The 14148-nt window shown below is 38.7% G+C and overlaps 1 protein-coding gene across 30 annotated transcripts in view; it reads right to left on the bottom strand.

Moving 5' to 3' along the window:
- The window catches only part of ABI3BP (ABI family member 3 binding protein), a 204218-nt gene that overhangs the window by 135473 nt on the left and 54597 nt on the right, over positions 1-14148 (bottom strand). For 29 of the 30 annotated variants that reach the window (XM_084521907.1, XM_084521912.1, XM_084521935.1 and 26 more), the window contains exon 1: positions 13495-13667. The exons of the other annotated variant lie outside the window; for it this stretch is intronic. In XM_084521907.1, the coding sequence (XP_084378033.1) occupies positions 13495-13573 (79 nt within the window). In that variant the 5' untranslated portion in view covers positions 13574-13667. Of the gene's footprint in view, positions 1-13494; positions 13668-14148 lie in introns of those variants that run through there. 30 annotated transcript variants of the gene reach the window in all.

Below are 14148 nucleotides of genomic sequence, written 5' to 3'. Positions count from 1 at the left end.
AAGAGCTCCTCCAGAGAGATTGCTCAACAAGACATTAAGAGTTTACAGAGTGAGGAACTCGGATGCTGTTGGTCTCACTCTGCCCACAAATCAGAAGCAGACTGAAGTCCACAGTCATTTATGCTGTTAACCTTAATGCAACACGTTTCTTAAGAACCTGTTCATCAGCGGGCAGTGCTTGGCATTGCCGCTGGCATTACTTATTCAGTGGCAGGCAACGTACCATTACCAATCCCTTAACACTTGTCAATGCATTTTTGAAGAATCAAAATCAAAAGAGTTAGTGAAAACAGCATTTGGACTGTAACTGCACTTGCTACTGAGAGAAGAGTGAAGATAGATGATACTTTGCAGCCCATGCTGTTATCGTGCATTACTGAACGCGCTGATAACCTGCTTCATGGATTGATGTGTACTCAGATTGCAGGTTCCCACGTTGCGGCAGTCATTTTGAAGTCTGTTCCTTATGTGTGATCACTCTGTATTACATCAGAATACATATTTTTATTTTATTTTTTTTCAGTACGTACCTTTTGGGTTGATTTGCTGTGTGTCTACTCATTTGGGGATCTCTTAAAACACTTGGGGAGCTCAGGAGTCAGATTTTAAAAAGGACTATGAAACAACTGATGGTTAGAAATTATCCTTTCCTCTGTGTTAGAATAAAGCAACTTGGATTTAACAAGGAAAAAAGAAGTCTTAAATGAATATTTGCATGTTTTCCATATTTGTAGAAAAAAATAGGTAGTCCTATACCAAAATTCTCTTTCTATGTTACTTGTTACTATGTTACTATGTTATCTTACTTGGCACACTCCAAACAGTTTAAACAGCAAGTCTTTGGCTCACTTTTCTGTCACACCGGCTTAAAAGATAGTTTCAAAGCTTTTTCTCATAGATTCATTTTACCTCCTCTCATTCATCAGATAGTTATTTTTCTAAAGGGAAAACTAGTGTTTAGGCAGCTAGCAGTGTTTGCAAAATACACGAAGAGGGAATTTGACATCAGTATGTATTGACAACTCTCAAGACATAAGCTCACCTACGAGTATCAGAATCATCAACAAATCTAGGTGTGTTTCAAGACTGTTGCCTTTTCCATCTGAAGACTTGATACCCAGTCCTTTTATGCACTCGTCCTCACTTCTAAACCAATCTCTTATCACTGATTAGCCAGTGCAAATGAACCATTTCTTTTGCACAGGGCACTCTAATCCGAATCAACATGACAAGATCTAGAGAAAAAAAGCAAATTCAATGACTAGAAGTCTAGAGTATGTGACCCAGGAAAAAAAAAAAAAAAAGCCTGAGCAAATAGGAGTTGTCTCACTTAGAGGAAAAGAATGTAGATAGAATGATGATGCATACATACAAGCATGTAAAGAAACAAACAAAAAGCCAGGGGAAAGCAGTATGAAAAGTTTCTGGTCCGTACCTGTAAAAAACAGAAGTAATTGGCATAAACCATAGCAAGGAAGAAAGTTGAGAAACAAACACTGTGAAGCTCTACAACAATCTCAGGAATAAGCACAGGGGGACAAAGAGATTTCATGAAGGCCTTTTCAGACACGTTTCTTTGTATGAACTAGTAATTTTCCACTTAAAGGCTATGCTTTTTTCTCCTGTACCCCTAAGTATATATCATAAACCCTCAAGAAGTGCTGCCCTCCCCAGTGCTATGCTTGAATTTCAATATCTTACTTCCTCTCTCTCACATGTGGATATTGAAAATCCAATAAAACACAAATAAATTATGTGAATAAATAGACAAGCATAAGAGAAGAACTGCCAGGAAGAGAAAAATATTACACTGCAATTGCTTGAGGAATGGCAAAAAAGAGCATCCAAGAAGAAATGAACTGTTCAGCCTAACCTCAATTGCCAGGAGGATATGGAACAAATGGTCACACCTCAGCACACAAAGAACACGAGGAGATTCAAAACAGCCAGCTCAAATTTACCATGCCCAGACTGTCTGACCAATCCTGCTGCCTCCTGTTATGCTATTACTGGCTTTGTGTACCAGGGGAAAGTAGGGGATGTCATTTACTTTGACTTGGCAAAGCTTTTGACACAATCTCGACGAGAATCCTTCCAGCCAAAGGGGAGAAATGAAGACTAGACGGGCAGAGGAAAAGGTACATGGAAAACTGGGCTCAAAGAATAGCAGCCAGTGGTTAAAAGTCAAAAGTCCCCCCGTCAACAGCCTTTCTGGTTCTCAAGCGATATCCACAGCAGTTCCTAAATTCATTCCAGTGGAGGAGAATGTTTTGCGATTTGTGTACACTTGGCAAAGAACTTGGCGAATAAAAGATGAGTTGCACATAACCATCTGTTTCCAAATTGACTTCCCTTAAGGGAGATAAATTAGTTTGAGACACCCATTCAGAAACTGGTGCCCATCAAGCTACATTCCTCAATCAGCTTTAGAGGACAGCAGTGCAACTGGTCAGACACTGCTGCATGCCTGATGCGTCTGTGAGCTCCAACATTTTGTTCCCTGCCCAGGTTTGATATTTCAGTAAACGTACCTTTGCCCACCTCTCAAAAAACACAGTCCAGTCTCTAGTCTTTGTCATAGGTTCATAAGAGAATGAATAAAAATGATCCAAAATAAGATTTATTTGAACAGAAGCAAATACCTCATTAGAAAGTAATGTAATAACCTATTTGTAGTAGAAACATCTAGAAACAGAGAAGTGCAATCTACCTGTCACATTGAAATTGCATATCTAGGGACTGGATCCATGGCAGCCGGAGACATTTAACAATTCTTGAATGTATGCAATCTTATCAAAATATGCATCGGACTTTACTACTGTCCAATGGGACTTCATTCCAAGTTATAAATCCCTCATTATGCTGTGTATAGCTGAAATAAACCTCTCTAAAATAATATGTAGCAAATGATGAAAATGGAAAAGGTATCCTACGTTCTCTGAAGTCATGATGGCTTTTTACTTCCAATATTGCAGCCATCACATGATCGAAGTATCTGAATTCTCTGCTCAAAATCTTCTCCAACATCCAAGATACACAGGACTTCAAATAGTACAAGTATTAACAGCTTTGGATATGCACTTGGCAATGACATTTGCACTACTCTGTGTTTTAACTTTGGAGCAAGTTCCCTACTTTTCAGAGGCAGGCAGCTGATAAAGCAATTAAATATACGAAGCACACATCAAAATTTCCGGTGTTGCTGTACGTCACATGCTAAACTCAGAAAGAAGATTCAAACTTTATCAGTTACCAAAACCAGTAACCAAATATGAAATGCTATTATACTGTAAGAGCTGTAATTTGGTCTTGTCCATGCTTTCCAGTCTATCAGCAAAGCTTTTACCTGTTTATTCCCTTTCAATTTAGAAAGTTATAGACACAAACAAACAACCAATAAAATAAAATAAATTTGCTCAGTATTTCCAGCAGAGCAGTCATAATGAAGTGGTTTCACGTCTGCTCTTGGTCTCCAAACTGAACATTCTCACACATGTCATAGACACTAGCTGGATACAGCTGAGTCCTATAAGGACCGATTCCAACTGCATACAGTTTTTTCCAGCTGGAAAATGTATCTCATCTTGCACCACTGGATGAGATGAATCTTAGGACCGATGACCTGGCTTCTTACTTAAAAATCAGGCAACATATTAAGAAAAATCACAGGTGACCCCTTTTGACATATATTGACACGCAGCCTGAGTTTGCAGATATCACAGGAAAGCTTTTAAAGAATTCAAGTAAATGCCAACAGAAAGAAGAAACAGATTTCCACTAAGTCCTTGTGTCTGGAGATAGAAATCACTATTGAGAAAAATATTTAACTATCTTAGGAAGCGATATCAAATTCCAAAACTTGGCAGAAATACCTTATTTAGCACCGTGAACACCTTGTGAAGCAAAGGCATTGTTAACTAGGCTTAAGAAAACCAAAATATGAAGTAATGTTAAATGGTTCTACATCCATGGATTAGAGGCAAAAATGGAAACAAATACATTTATAATAAGTTTATGACCAAAAAAAATAAAACCAAACCCAACTATGTGCATGACTAAGGGTGAAATACAATGACCAATCCAAAACACTATTTTTTTTTCCTTATTTTTGCTACTAAGAAACTGTTTCACCTATTCTCTCACCAATTTTCCTTCCTACAGAGGATATGTTAAACAATATGGAATTGACCTTCTTTGACTGTATTTCCAAATCCTAAACCTCTTTCATCACCAGCTCCTTTGTCACCACACTGCCTTTTATGTAAGAGAGCAACGAAAGCAGCGAGGAATACTCCCTACTACTAACCCATCTTTATATGTCCATATTTACTTATTTTTTCACTTTTTTTTTTTTAATTAATTCTCCATCTGATGTTTTATTGAAAGAATAAAAAATGGCATTGAAGAAAACACTAAGAGCTGCACAAAAAGAAGGTTTATGCTAATTTTGGGGCAGGATAAGGGCATGCATGCATATGCCCAGATCCATCAGCTAGGCAATTAGTGCATGACTGACTGTGCATTTTTGCTTGTACTTCACTCAGGAATGTATCCAATTGTTTGTGGCAAATTTATGGTATGTAGGAATTTATGTTTCTTTCATCACTGGTCTTGTAACCCAGTGTGCAGTAGATTACATTAATTCCTGAGGAATGTTCTCTGATTTAAGAGTATATGAAGTACATACATATTGCTTCATGACTTCACAGCATGTGAGTTTAAAGTATGAGATGATCTTTCCCAGGCCACTTCTGTTTGACAGCTCACAATTTTTTTAAACACTACAAACGCAAATTCAAAAAATACAAAGAATAATTAAAAATGACAACAACAAACACAGAAAAGCCAGATCAAAGGGGAAAAAAAAAAAAAAAAAAACATTCACAGTGCCTGAGATTTCTACACTGAAGTAGGGTACAACTAACAGATCTATCTACTTCCTTTGAAGTAGGTTGCTTGAGAATCTATAATTCTTCCACAGCCGTAATACTATGAGTGACATTATATCCCCTTCAACTATAGTAGTAGCATTTGACATTCCTTGCAAATTTCTGGAAAGGGAGCACAATAAACATCCAATACGTTATTTAGAAACTTTGCTTTCTAAGAACTCATGATTGTACATTAACAATATCCTAATGCTTTTACCAACTATTTGACCATGCAACTAGAACTAGGGAGTAAAGGAGGATTGGGAAAAGCCTAGAAGATGAAAACAAATAATTTTTAATGCCATATATTTACCAAAAGTGAACAATTGTGTGGGGATGTGTACGTACACGTGCATGTGCATGCACACCGCTGTGTGTGTGATAGTTTGCGTGAAATTACCCTCACAACTTCACATCTTGCTTACTTGTGTGCAGGTGTGGTGTAAGTAAGAATCTTCCACTGGAGACAAAAAAAAACACAAAACCTGTCCAAAATTTAAAACAAGTTATTTAGTGTGAAAAAGTTTGCATAACTGACGTTTCAATCCTAAAAATAATAATAATAATAATAATCTTATTTATGATGTTTAATGTAAAGAGTTGATACAGAGACATTAAAAGCTGTATTGTTACTACCACTACCAAATGAGTCACAGTAAATTCATCACCTACTACACCTACTAAGGAGAACTGAGTAACCGGTGTAAGCAGGAAGACATTTTTAATAGAGTTGCCAGATTTTACTTTCCCCAGAATTCAAAGAACAAGCAGGAAGAAATGCTGAAGAGAAGCAAAATTTGTGTTTGTAACTTTGTTGAAGCTAACAATACAGAATGCTACCAGTGAGGAGCTATTTCATGGCCAAGTTCACAACAGCAAGTGCCTGTTAATAAGCTTTATGACCAAGGAAGGAGACCTACTGATTCCAGCAGAACGTGCGATATCCTCCTATTTACCAAAGACAGCCTAAAGGAATTGCTGGTTCCCAAACCTGCATGAAGCCATTTCTCTAACCCCACAACATGCACAAGCATACACTGTGCTATAAATAAAGAACTGTGCAGTGCCACTTAATCCACCCACCTCAGTGTTCGTGTGAGCCAGCAGTAATGGAACCCGGCCAAAACATCCAGGTCAGACAATATGGTTTTCTTCCTATCAGTGGCATCCCACAGCTCAAATTCCCACTGTCTTTCAGACCATTGCACCCAATCCTTTATTTTCAGCATATGCTTGTGCATGTTGTGCAGACACAGTGAGATTGAAAAAGAGAACTGATAAGTGATAAGGCCTGAAGTCTTGCATTTTTTTGGCTGCATTTTTCTTGCTCATGTATAGGCTTGAACTGTGGTAATGAGGGAATCGTTTCAAAGTCAGAAAACAACCTCCTGGGACATTTCAGTTTTACGTATTTGTGTTTTTGAACCAAGCACAACTTTGTGTGTTCTAAAATGTTTCCAGACTTTTACATCATAGAAAGAAAAATTAACGTGAATAATAAATAAAAAGCAGAGGCAAGGAGCTGACAAAAGGAAAAAAGATTTTCCCTATGTAAGTTCAAAACTGATGTTATCCCACACACGCTGCCAGTCCTCTAAAATTGGCTGGGTTTCCAAAGTATTAATTATGTAAACTCATATCAAGCACTCTGCAGCCATTTATAGATTCATAAACCAATGTCACAACTGCTGCTGATAGGAAAAAAAACTATCACAAACTCTTACTGCTTTACTGAGTTATGCTTTTCCTAAGCAGATCTGAAGAATAATGCAAAACCTTTCTGCAAAACAAAAATGCAGAAATAACTCTACAATTTCCTTCCCACTTTGAGAATCCATTTTGCCATTGACTCCCCAGCTTGAATGATAGCACTGAATTACAATCCCTTATTAGGTAGGGTCAGGAAAATTATAGTGTTAGCACAACACAAATAAATAAATAAATCCCACCTGTACATGTAGATATTTCTTTATGTTGGGTTTCATTCAAGCAGATTTCGTCATGTGGTACCCTGCTGCCTTGACACATTTGTTCAAGGTCAAGAAAAAACAATTGATTCACTTGCCCCATTTATTTTTCTTCCAGAAAATGATCTGGATAACATTCAATCATTACAGTGAAGGATTTCAGCAGCAACTCTGAAGCAATTTACAAAACAGAGGTTAAATTTTCTCTGCCAAGCTCTGTGCAGCAGCCCCCTGCAGCCAATGCTCCCCTCTGGGTTGGCAGACTAGCTCGCTCCAATAAAAATGCATGCCTTACCTCCCTGCCTTTAGCATAGCTAGCATCTGCAATAGCTACTGCCCAAGTATTATCCATGTTTTATTCATTATTCTAAGCAAGTTTTGATTACATGCCTTTGGTTAGGCAATGAGTGCAAAAACCTTTACTTCTGGTGGCCAAAATGCAATTACTACTTCATCAATGGCTGAAATTCACTTGATGGTTCAAAACTTGGCCTGCTTTTTCTTCACCTTGACACATCTCATGCTGGCTTGCTTGAGTGGGGAGGCCAAGGGTTGATTTGGCCAAGCTGTGAAGACAAACAATCAGTACCTTTTGAGGGAGAGCAGTGCCAGGCAAGTTGGCCCCATCCCTTCCTACACAAAGGTGTGATTCATGCCAGTAGTCATTTTTAAGAACATGATCCTCAAAGCAAAGTAAGACAAATAACAATTTCATAAAGCAATGTCACATAACGTACATGTGGGCCTATATTGCAGAAAACCTAGGTTCAAACCAAGAGCATTTGAACGAAGGCCTTTCACTACAGACTGTACTCTTTTCCTAATGGCAACCCACTTCAGGCTGCTGCCTTTCCACAACATCCGTACCTGTCCCTCTGCACATGCATCTTAACGTGACACAGCTGCTCAGCCCATGCCAGCGAGCGAGTCCCCGGCCACCTCCTGCAGAAAGCAGCTGCTGAGAGCATTCCGCACCCACAGACGTGTTCAGCTCACCACCAGTCAAGTCTGCACTTGAATTTCCCCAAGGATAAGAAATCCACTAGGAGCTGCATGAACAGTTCCGACTTCAGCAGGTTACTGCTAGCTGTTTTCTGCCCCTGGAGCAGCCAGCCTTCTGGTTGCACATGCAATGTGCAGCACACACCTGGGAAGCCCAGACCCTCCAGAGAAGCAGCAGACCCACTGACCATTCACAGCACCACCGGGCATGCAGCCTGACAAACACCCCTGCTGCCTCCACAGACAGGAGCTCTGGCCAAACAGCAGCAGTAGGATTTCACTTACAGCCCTCCCTCAAGTGAGTTAGGTAGCTTGACTTGCTGGAATGGCTAGATGATACCGATTAGTATGTAAAAAATACACTGAAAATTAATATTTAGAAAGAGATACTTGGGAATGCGAAAATTCAAGTGAAGAGGTGGAGGATTAGACAGATTACCCAGCCCTGAGATCATTTTAGAGACATTCACATGTTCTGGAATTTAATCCTGGCAGAATCCACCCGCATGCATCACTGTCACACCACTGCTTGCTCCAGTATAGAAATGGAAATCTGGAATTACAGATTATCTTTGAACTTGGACGCCTGCCACTCAGTACAAGGTTTTGATATATTGTCATGCGATCCTGGGACACAACTGGTCTGTCTGATAAGGTAACTGATTAAATGGTCTGCTAAAATGCCAGGATTCTTATGGGTTGTTTTCATTTTCAGCAAAGGAGGAGCCAAATTTGCCATGATATATTTACTGACTGAAATCCCTAACCACTCAGTTATACCACATAAAGAATCCCTTTGGGACTTCTCATAGGACTTCACTGTCACGATGAGCCATTCAATGTAGGAGAAGTATTTCACACAAACCTGCTCACATGAGCACGTTCATCACTAGAAAGCAAATCTGGCTAGATCATTCCCCCTCAGGGTATGAAATTGATTCCACTGGTCTCTATAGATAGAGCAGCAGGGACTCTGGAGCCTTAGCTCAGCAGTTTGTGACTCGAAGAAAGCAAAAGAGCTCAGTGCAATTTAAGCTTGCTTAGCAGGGCAGACTAGAGCTCTTAATAGAATACTACCACTCATTTTAAAAGCACCTAAAGATCACAATATTTTGGATTTATCTTTACAGACATTAAAAAAATGTTCAATAGTTCTGGTTCTCGTTAATAAATATGTTTTTTAAAGGTTAAAGGACTGTATATTTTGAAAAATAGTCCCCCAAAAGATGTTTTGTAAACTATGGACAAAGAAACACACAAACCACATGTCATTTCACTCCTTTTGAGATATGTTGATACAACAGCTTCATTATCTGCTCAAACAAGCAAATTTCAGGAGATGTTTTTCTGTGTTACAATCTCTGTTTTTCTAGCCTACAGCTACCAGAGGGGTGCTGTTAAGCTGGGGACCAGGGGACAAAAAAGCATAATGATTAACTTGGCTGTTTCAGTATAGTGACTAGGATACATTTTAATAACTCAACATTGTTTTAACTGCTTGACACCAGTAAGTGAAAACACATGCCTCATTTAACCTCTGGTTAGGAAGAAGTATTACATAACGTAGCACAGCCAACAAATTTAGCAATGAATAAAATTTCCCCATTCCTTTCACAAATGTCAATGGTAAGTTCAGAAGGACACTGTAAATACAGTGTTCACTCTCAAGCGGATGTCAGTTTTAATTACCATAAAAGCAAACCTTAGAAAATATTGCAGATAACCACCAGCTAACATTCCTGTATACTTACCAAACAAAAAAGTTAGATAGAGTGACACTATTATTTTTCCTCACTTATCCCCACAGCTGACAACTGCAGAAACAAGACAGTTTTGGATCTGGTTTTCCCTATATCAGTCTGTAAGTCAGGCTTTTTCACAGTCCCACAAGGAACATCAAGTCTGTATTCTTTTTCTCCTGAGAAGGCAGCAACAAGGAGGAAGGTGAATTCAGGTTTCCTGAGTGTTTCCTGGAAAGCAGAACAGGACAGACCTGACTCCTGGAAAGTCCAACAAGGATGGCCTGAATTCCAGTCTACCTAGTGACTAATGCAAACAGTTGGTAAACCACAGAGGCCAGAAACATGGCAATAAAATAAATACAAAACAAAACAAAACAAAACAAAAATCACTCTTCTTTTTTGAAAATGTATAAAGTTTGAAGTTTATAATAAGGAAATGGCCTCAAATTCTTTTCAGCTTTAACAACGGAAAACAGTACATGAAGATATACAAAACCTATCTGAAAGAGAGATTATTGTGAAAAAGTGCATTTCTGTGCACATCTATGTTGTAACTGGAAAGTCAACTGGCAAAATCAAAATGATGAAATGTTGTTTTACCAAACACTGAGAACTTGGTCCACAACTGTTGCCTTCAACAGCATCTGTATAAGGTCCAGCTGGAAAGATGCCAGTGAAACAGTTTACAAAGCAGTACAGTCTTGTGAATTATGTACTGTAACTTGTTCCTTTGTGATTCTGTGACTTTGCTTTTTCATCTTGCTCTCAGATTCAGGATGCTCTGCTTACTAATTCATCCTCTAAAGACAAGACTTTTTCTCTGTACTCAATTCCTGTCTAGAAATACCATGCCTTCATCAAGGATGGAACATTTCTGTTCAATGGAATCATAAAGATTAGAGGAAGTATGACAAATTGTAACTCCTACACCTATGCACCACCACTTTTTCCTCCTATGAAGCATTTCCATCATTAAAATATTTCTTGTATGACAGTGTTTAACTGAAGCTTTATACGTTGGATGGCATGGCATACTGGCATAATGGAAGACAGAACATCAAGTCAAAATGCCTGAGTCCCTCTTCTTTCTGACGAAACACAAAACTCTAGAAGCTGGACATCGCTGAAGGGACAGTGGCTCCAATACTTGATAAAAGAAGACCCCTTCACAGCAAAATGAAATAACCACTAAACTTCCCTTTGCAATTAAATTGACTTCACTTACATCTGTAAAATGTAAAAAATGGTGTTCACCTGTACACAGGCACTGTAATAGGACCAGATATAAGTAGAGGCTTTTCTTCTATATTGGCAAACCTATTGCAATGAAGGATATACATAGGAACGGCATAAAGTTTCCATGAGAAAATGAAACTGATACTTCCCTGATTCTGACTAAGGTATATAGTGTTCCCATACTATGCCTACAACACTGCCTTAACTTTTTTTTTTAAGTCAGAATAGTTAACGAAAAAATTCATTGATAAAGAACATTTGAGAACAACTACACTTTCTCTACCATTCTAGTCACACACTTGTGGAGGGGAAAGCCAAAAATATATACACTGGTAAAGCGAGCCATGTGTGTTCCAGCCTCCTGAAGAGTGTATTTGCACACAATCTGTCCAGTAGATCCGGAAGTCACTGGTATCTGAATGGTTTACTGGTCCTGTTCCTTTGCAGCTGCATGAAGCAAGATGTTCCTTCCACCTTGTATCACTGCAAGGAAATCTCAGTCCATGAGACCAGAGATCAGGGTGTTTCAGCTCCTGGAGAGAAGACCTGAGCACAAGGATTCCAAAGTAATAAGGAGAAAAGGCTTACATTGAGAACCTGTTCACATGAACACGTTCATCACTAGAAAGCAAATTTGGCTAGATCATTCTCCCTCAAGTTATGAAACTGATTCCACTGGTCTCTATAGATAGAGCAGCAGGGAATCTGGAGCCTTAGCTCAGCAGTTTGTGACTTGAAGAGAGTAGAAGAGCTCAGTGTAATTTAAGCTTGCTTAGCAGGGCAGACTAGTCCTCTTAACAGAATACTATCACTCATTTTAAAAGCACCTAAAGGTCAAAATATATTATTTGTTTAGAAAAACATTCTGTGCTCCCTGTCAAACAGGAGAATGCTGTACTAAAAGACTGTTCTTTGAATGTTTCCAGACAGACAACGGGTAGGTACTAATATAGCTTTTTTCTTTTAGTGCAGTCCAATGTAAATAACAACCTGAGAGGCAGCTGCAAAGAATTGAATCAGACTGATGTTTCAACAATGCAATGGGAGAATCTTAAAAATATAGTTTAATTGACAGGAAATCAAGTTTTCCCCTGCAGCTTTATGCTTTTGGCAACTTCACTTCTGCAATGAGATTTTAGGACAGGAGAAAAAGCATCCCAGAGTTCATCTCCCACTGACTACAGTAGATCAGTAGCTTTGAACTTCACACTCATAATAAAGGTACAGCCATCCCTCTCTGGTAGTGAGCAGAAAGTTGAGATAAATCATTTAAAAAGAGCAGTACTAGAGAAGATTTTTCCTTTAAAAAAGGCCACACACACAAGGTTTTTCTCTGTTCAGTATAATCCTCTGCTATGAAAACTGCTAGAATAGTTTACTTATAGATGGCTTTTTTGATAAAACTGTCTTGTGGTCTATTCAACTTGAACAACAACTGTGCAGCAATTGCTCACAAACTACATTAGCAGCATGCAGAAAATTCCACATTGACTTCAGAAGATGAGCTTAAAATAAATAAATAGGAAGACACTTTCAAAAGAACATCAGGAAAAAAATCTATTAAAGAAGCTTCAGGGTGGGGGTGGGGGAGCAAAGAGGTGGAGCATGAAAATCACCTCTCCTCCCCAAAATATTTTTAGGTTCCCCACCTATGAAACTCATAGGAAGCCCTCGAAGTCCTGATTTCTTTATCCACATTGTCACAAGAAACTACATCACAGCTTCCTTTCTAAGCGTTACTGGTTGCAGCAGATTGCAGATGTGAAATCCATTACAAAGCACACTGGACTCAAGCAAGCACTTCTACAAAGCAAGAGCAATACGTGCAGTACAGAAACAGTTGTGAAAGTGCTGTTTTAATGCCAAGGTACTGCAAAGTGGTTTACAATCTAGATACAGAAATAATATTTTCATTTCATGCTAGGAGTGTTCTTCCTGCAGCAATAAAATACTCCTAAAATGCCAATGGCACATTAACAAGGAAGATAAAAGATCCCTATCAATGCTAAAGAACTATTTCCAAACTCCAGGAGAAATGAATAGTTCAATATTCACACAGGTCTGGGGGGATTCTCTTCTTGTGGAAAGAACAGGTTAAAAAGTAATTGCTTTTAATAAACCATACTTTTCTCCCTCAAAATGCATGCAACCTGACCTATAAAAGACAATTCCTATTCAAATGCTAACGATGGATATAAATGGAAAGCATAGAAGTTATTTCAAGACAGAACTGAAATCATCTGCCAGCAACAGAGAGTGCTTTTTTAAGTCACATTTTCTTCAAGATCCTGCACCACAGACCTGCACAGCACTGTCCAAATCATGATAAAATCATTACATAGAGTTATGTTGTTTCACAGTACTTCTCACTGGAGTCACAAGACACAGTGGAAACATTTGTGATTCTTTAATTCAAGAGCTTTAAAGTTATTCTCTGGTACCTGGACCTTGCCCTGTTGGCTGATCTTCTTTTATCTTTTCGATCATCTTTATCTTGCCTATCATGTTGAAAGCAAATTTCCGTGGCAAAAAACAAGCATGAAAAACAAACCAAGAAAAAACCCCACAACAGAAGAAAAACAAACAAAACCCCAGAAAGTTGTCATAGCTACTTGCCTCTTGGCAATTTCTGAGCATTTCCCAGGTTTACTGCAATATATCCACAGAAAAGGAGAAAGACCAATCTTGCCATCATGGTTAGAAACCCAAGCTCGCCCTGTGAATGGCTCTGACAGGTATCACACAAAAGTGCTGCAGCTGCATTTAAGGGAACTGTTCTCTCTGTGACAAGAGGCAGCAACACTTTGACACAAGCGTAGTTTACACAGTGGGAGGAGACAGGATGACATCATTCACTCCCACTGGAAAAGGAGAATTAGCATTAAAAAAATAAAAAGATTATCAGGCTCCCCCCACAATAAGCTTCTGGGTTTTGTTCCAACGTCCTTCCACCTCACAGGATAGCAGATTCATGTCTGATCACTTCAATTTCATGCAAGTAAAACCAGGCATATCAAAACCTCTATTAACTGCAAACTGATCCAAGAGGTATTTTCACTGTTTTATCCAAGAAATCTGGACTTCACATACAAAATTAAAATTCCCAGCACTCAGAAGACTGCTTGCTATGCTGAACTCAACAGTTCTGCAATCTCAAGATTTTAGATTTTGCTCAAGATTTATTTGGGCTAGATGTGGTTTCCTTTCACATAAAATAAGTCCTAGTTGCATTTAAAACAAGATTATAAATAGGCAAAATACGTATTTATG

Source organism: Aythya ferina (genome assembly GCF_964211825.1).
Source record: "Aythya ferina genome assembly, chromosome: 1".
Classification (NCBI taxonomy): Eukaryota; Metazoa; Chordata; class Aves; order Anseriformes; family Anatidae; genus Aythya; species Aythya ferina.
The sequence above is the reverse complement of the archived record's forward strand: the minus strand, read 5'-3'. Positions and strand labels throughout refer to the sequence as shown.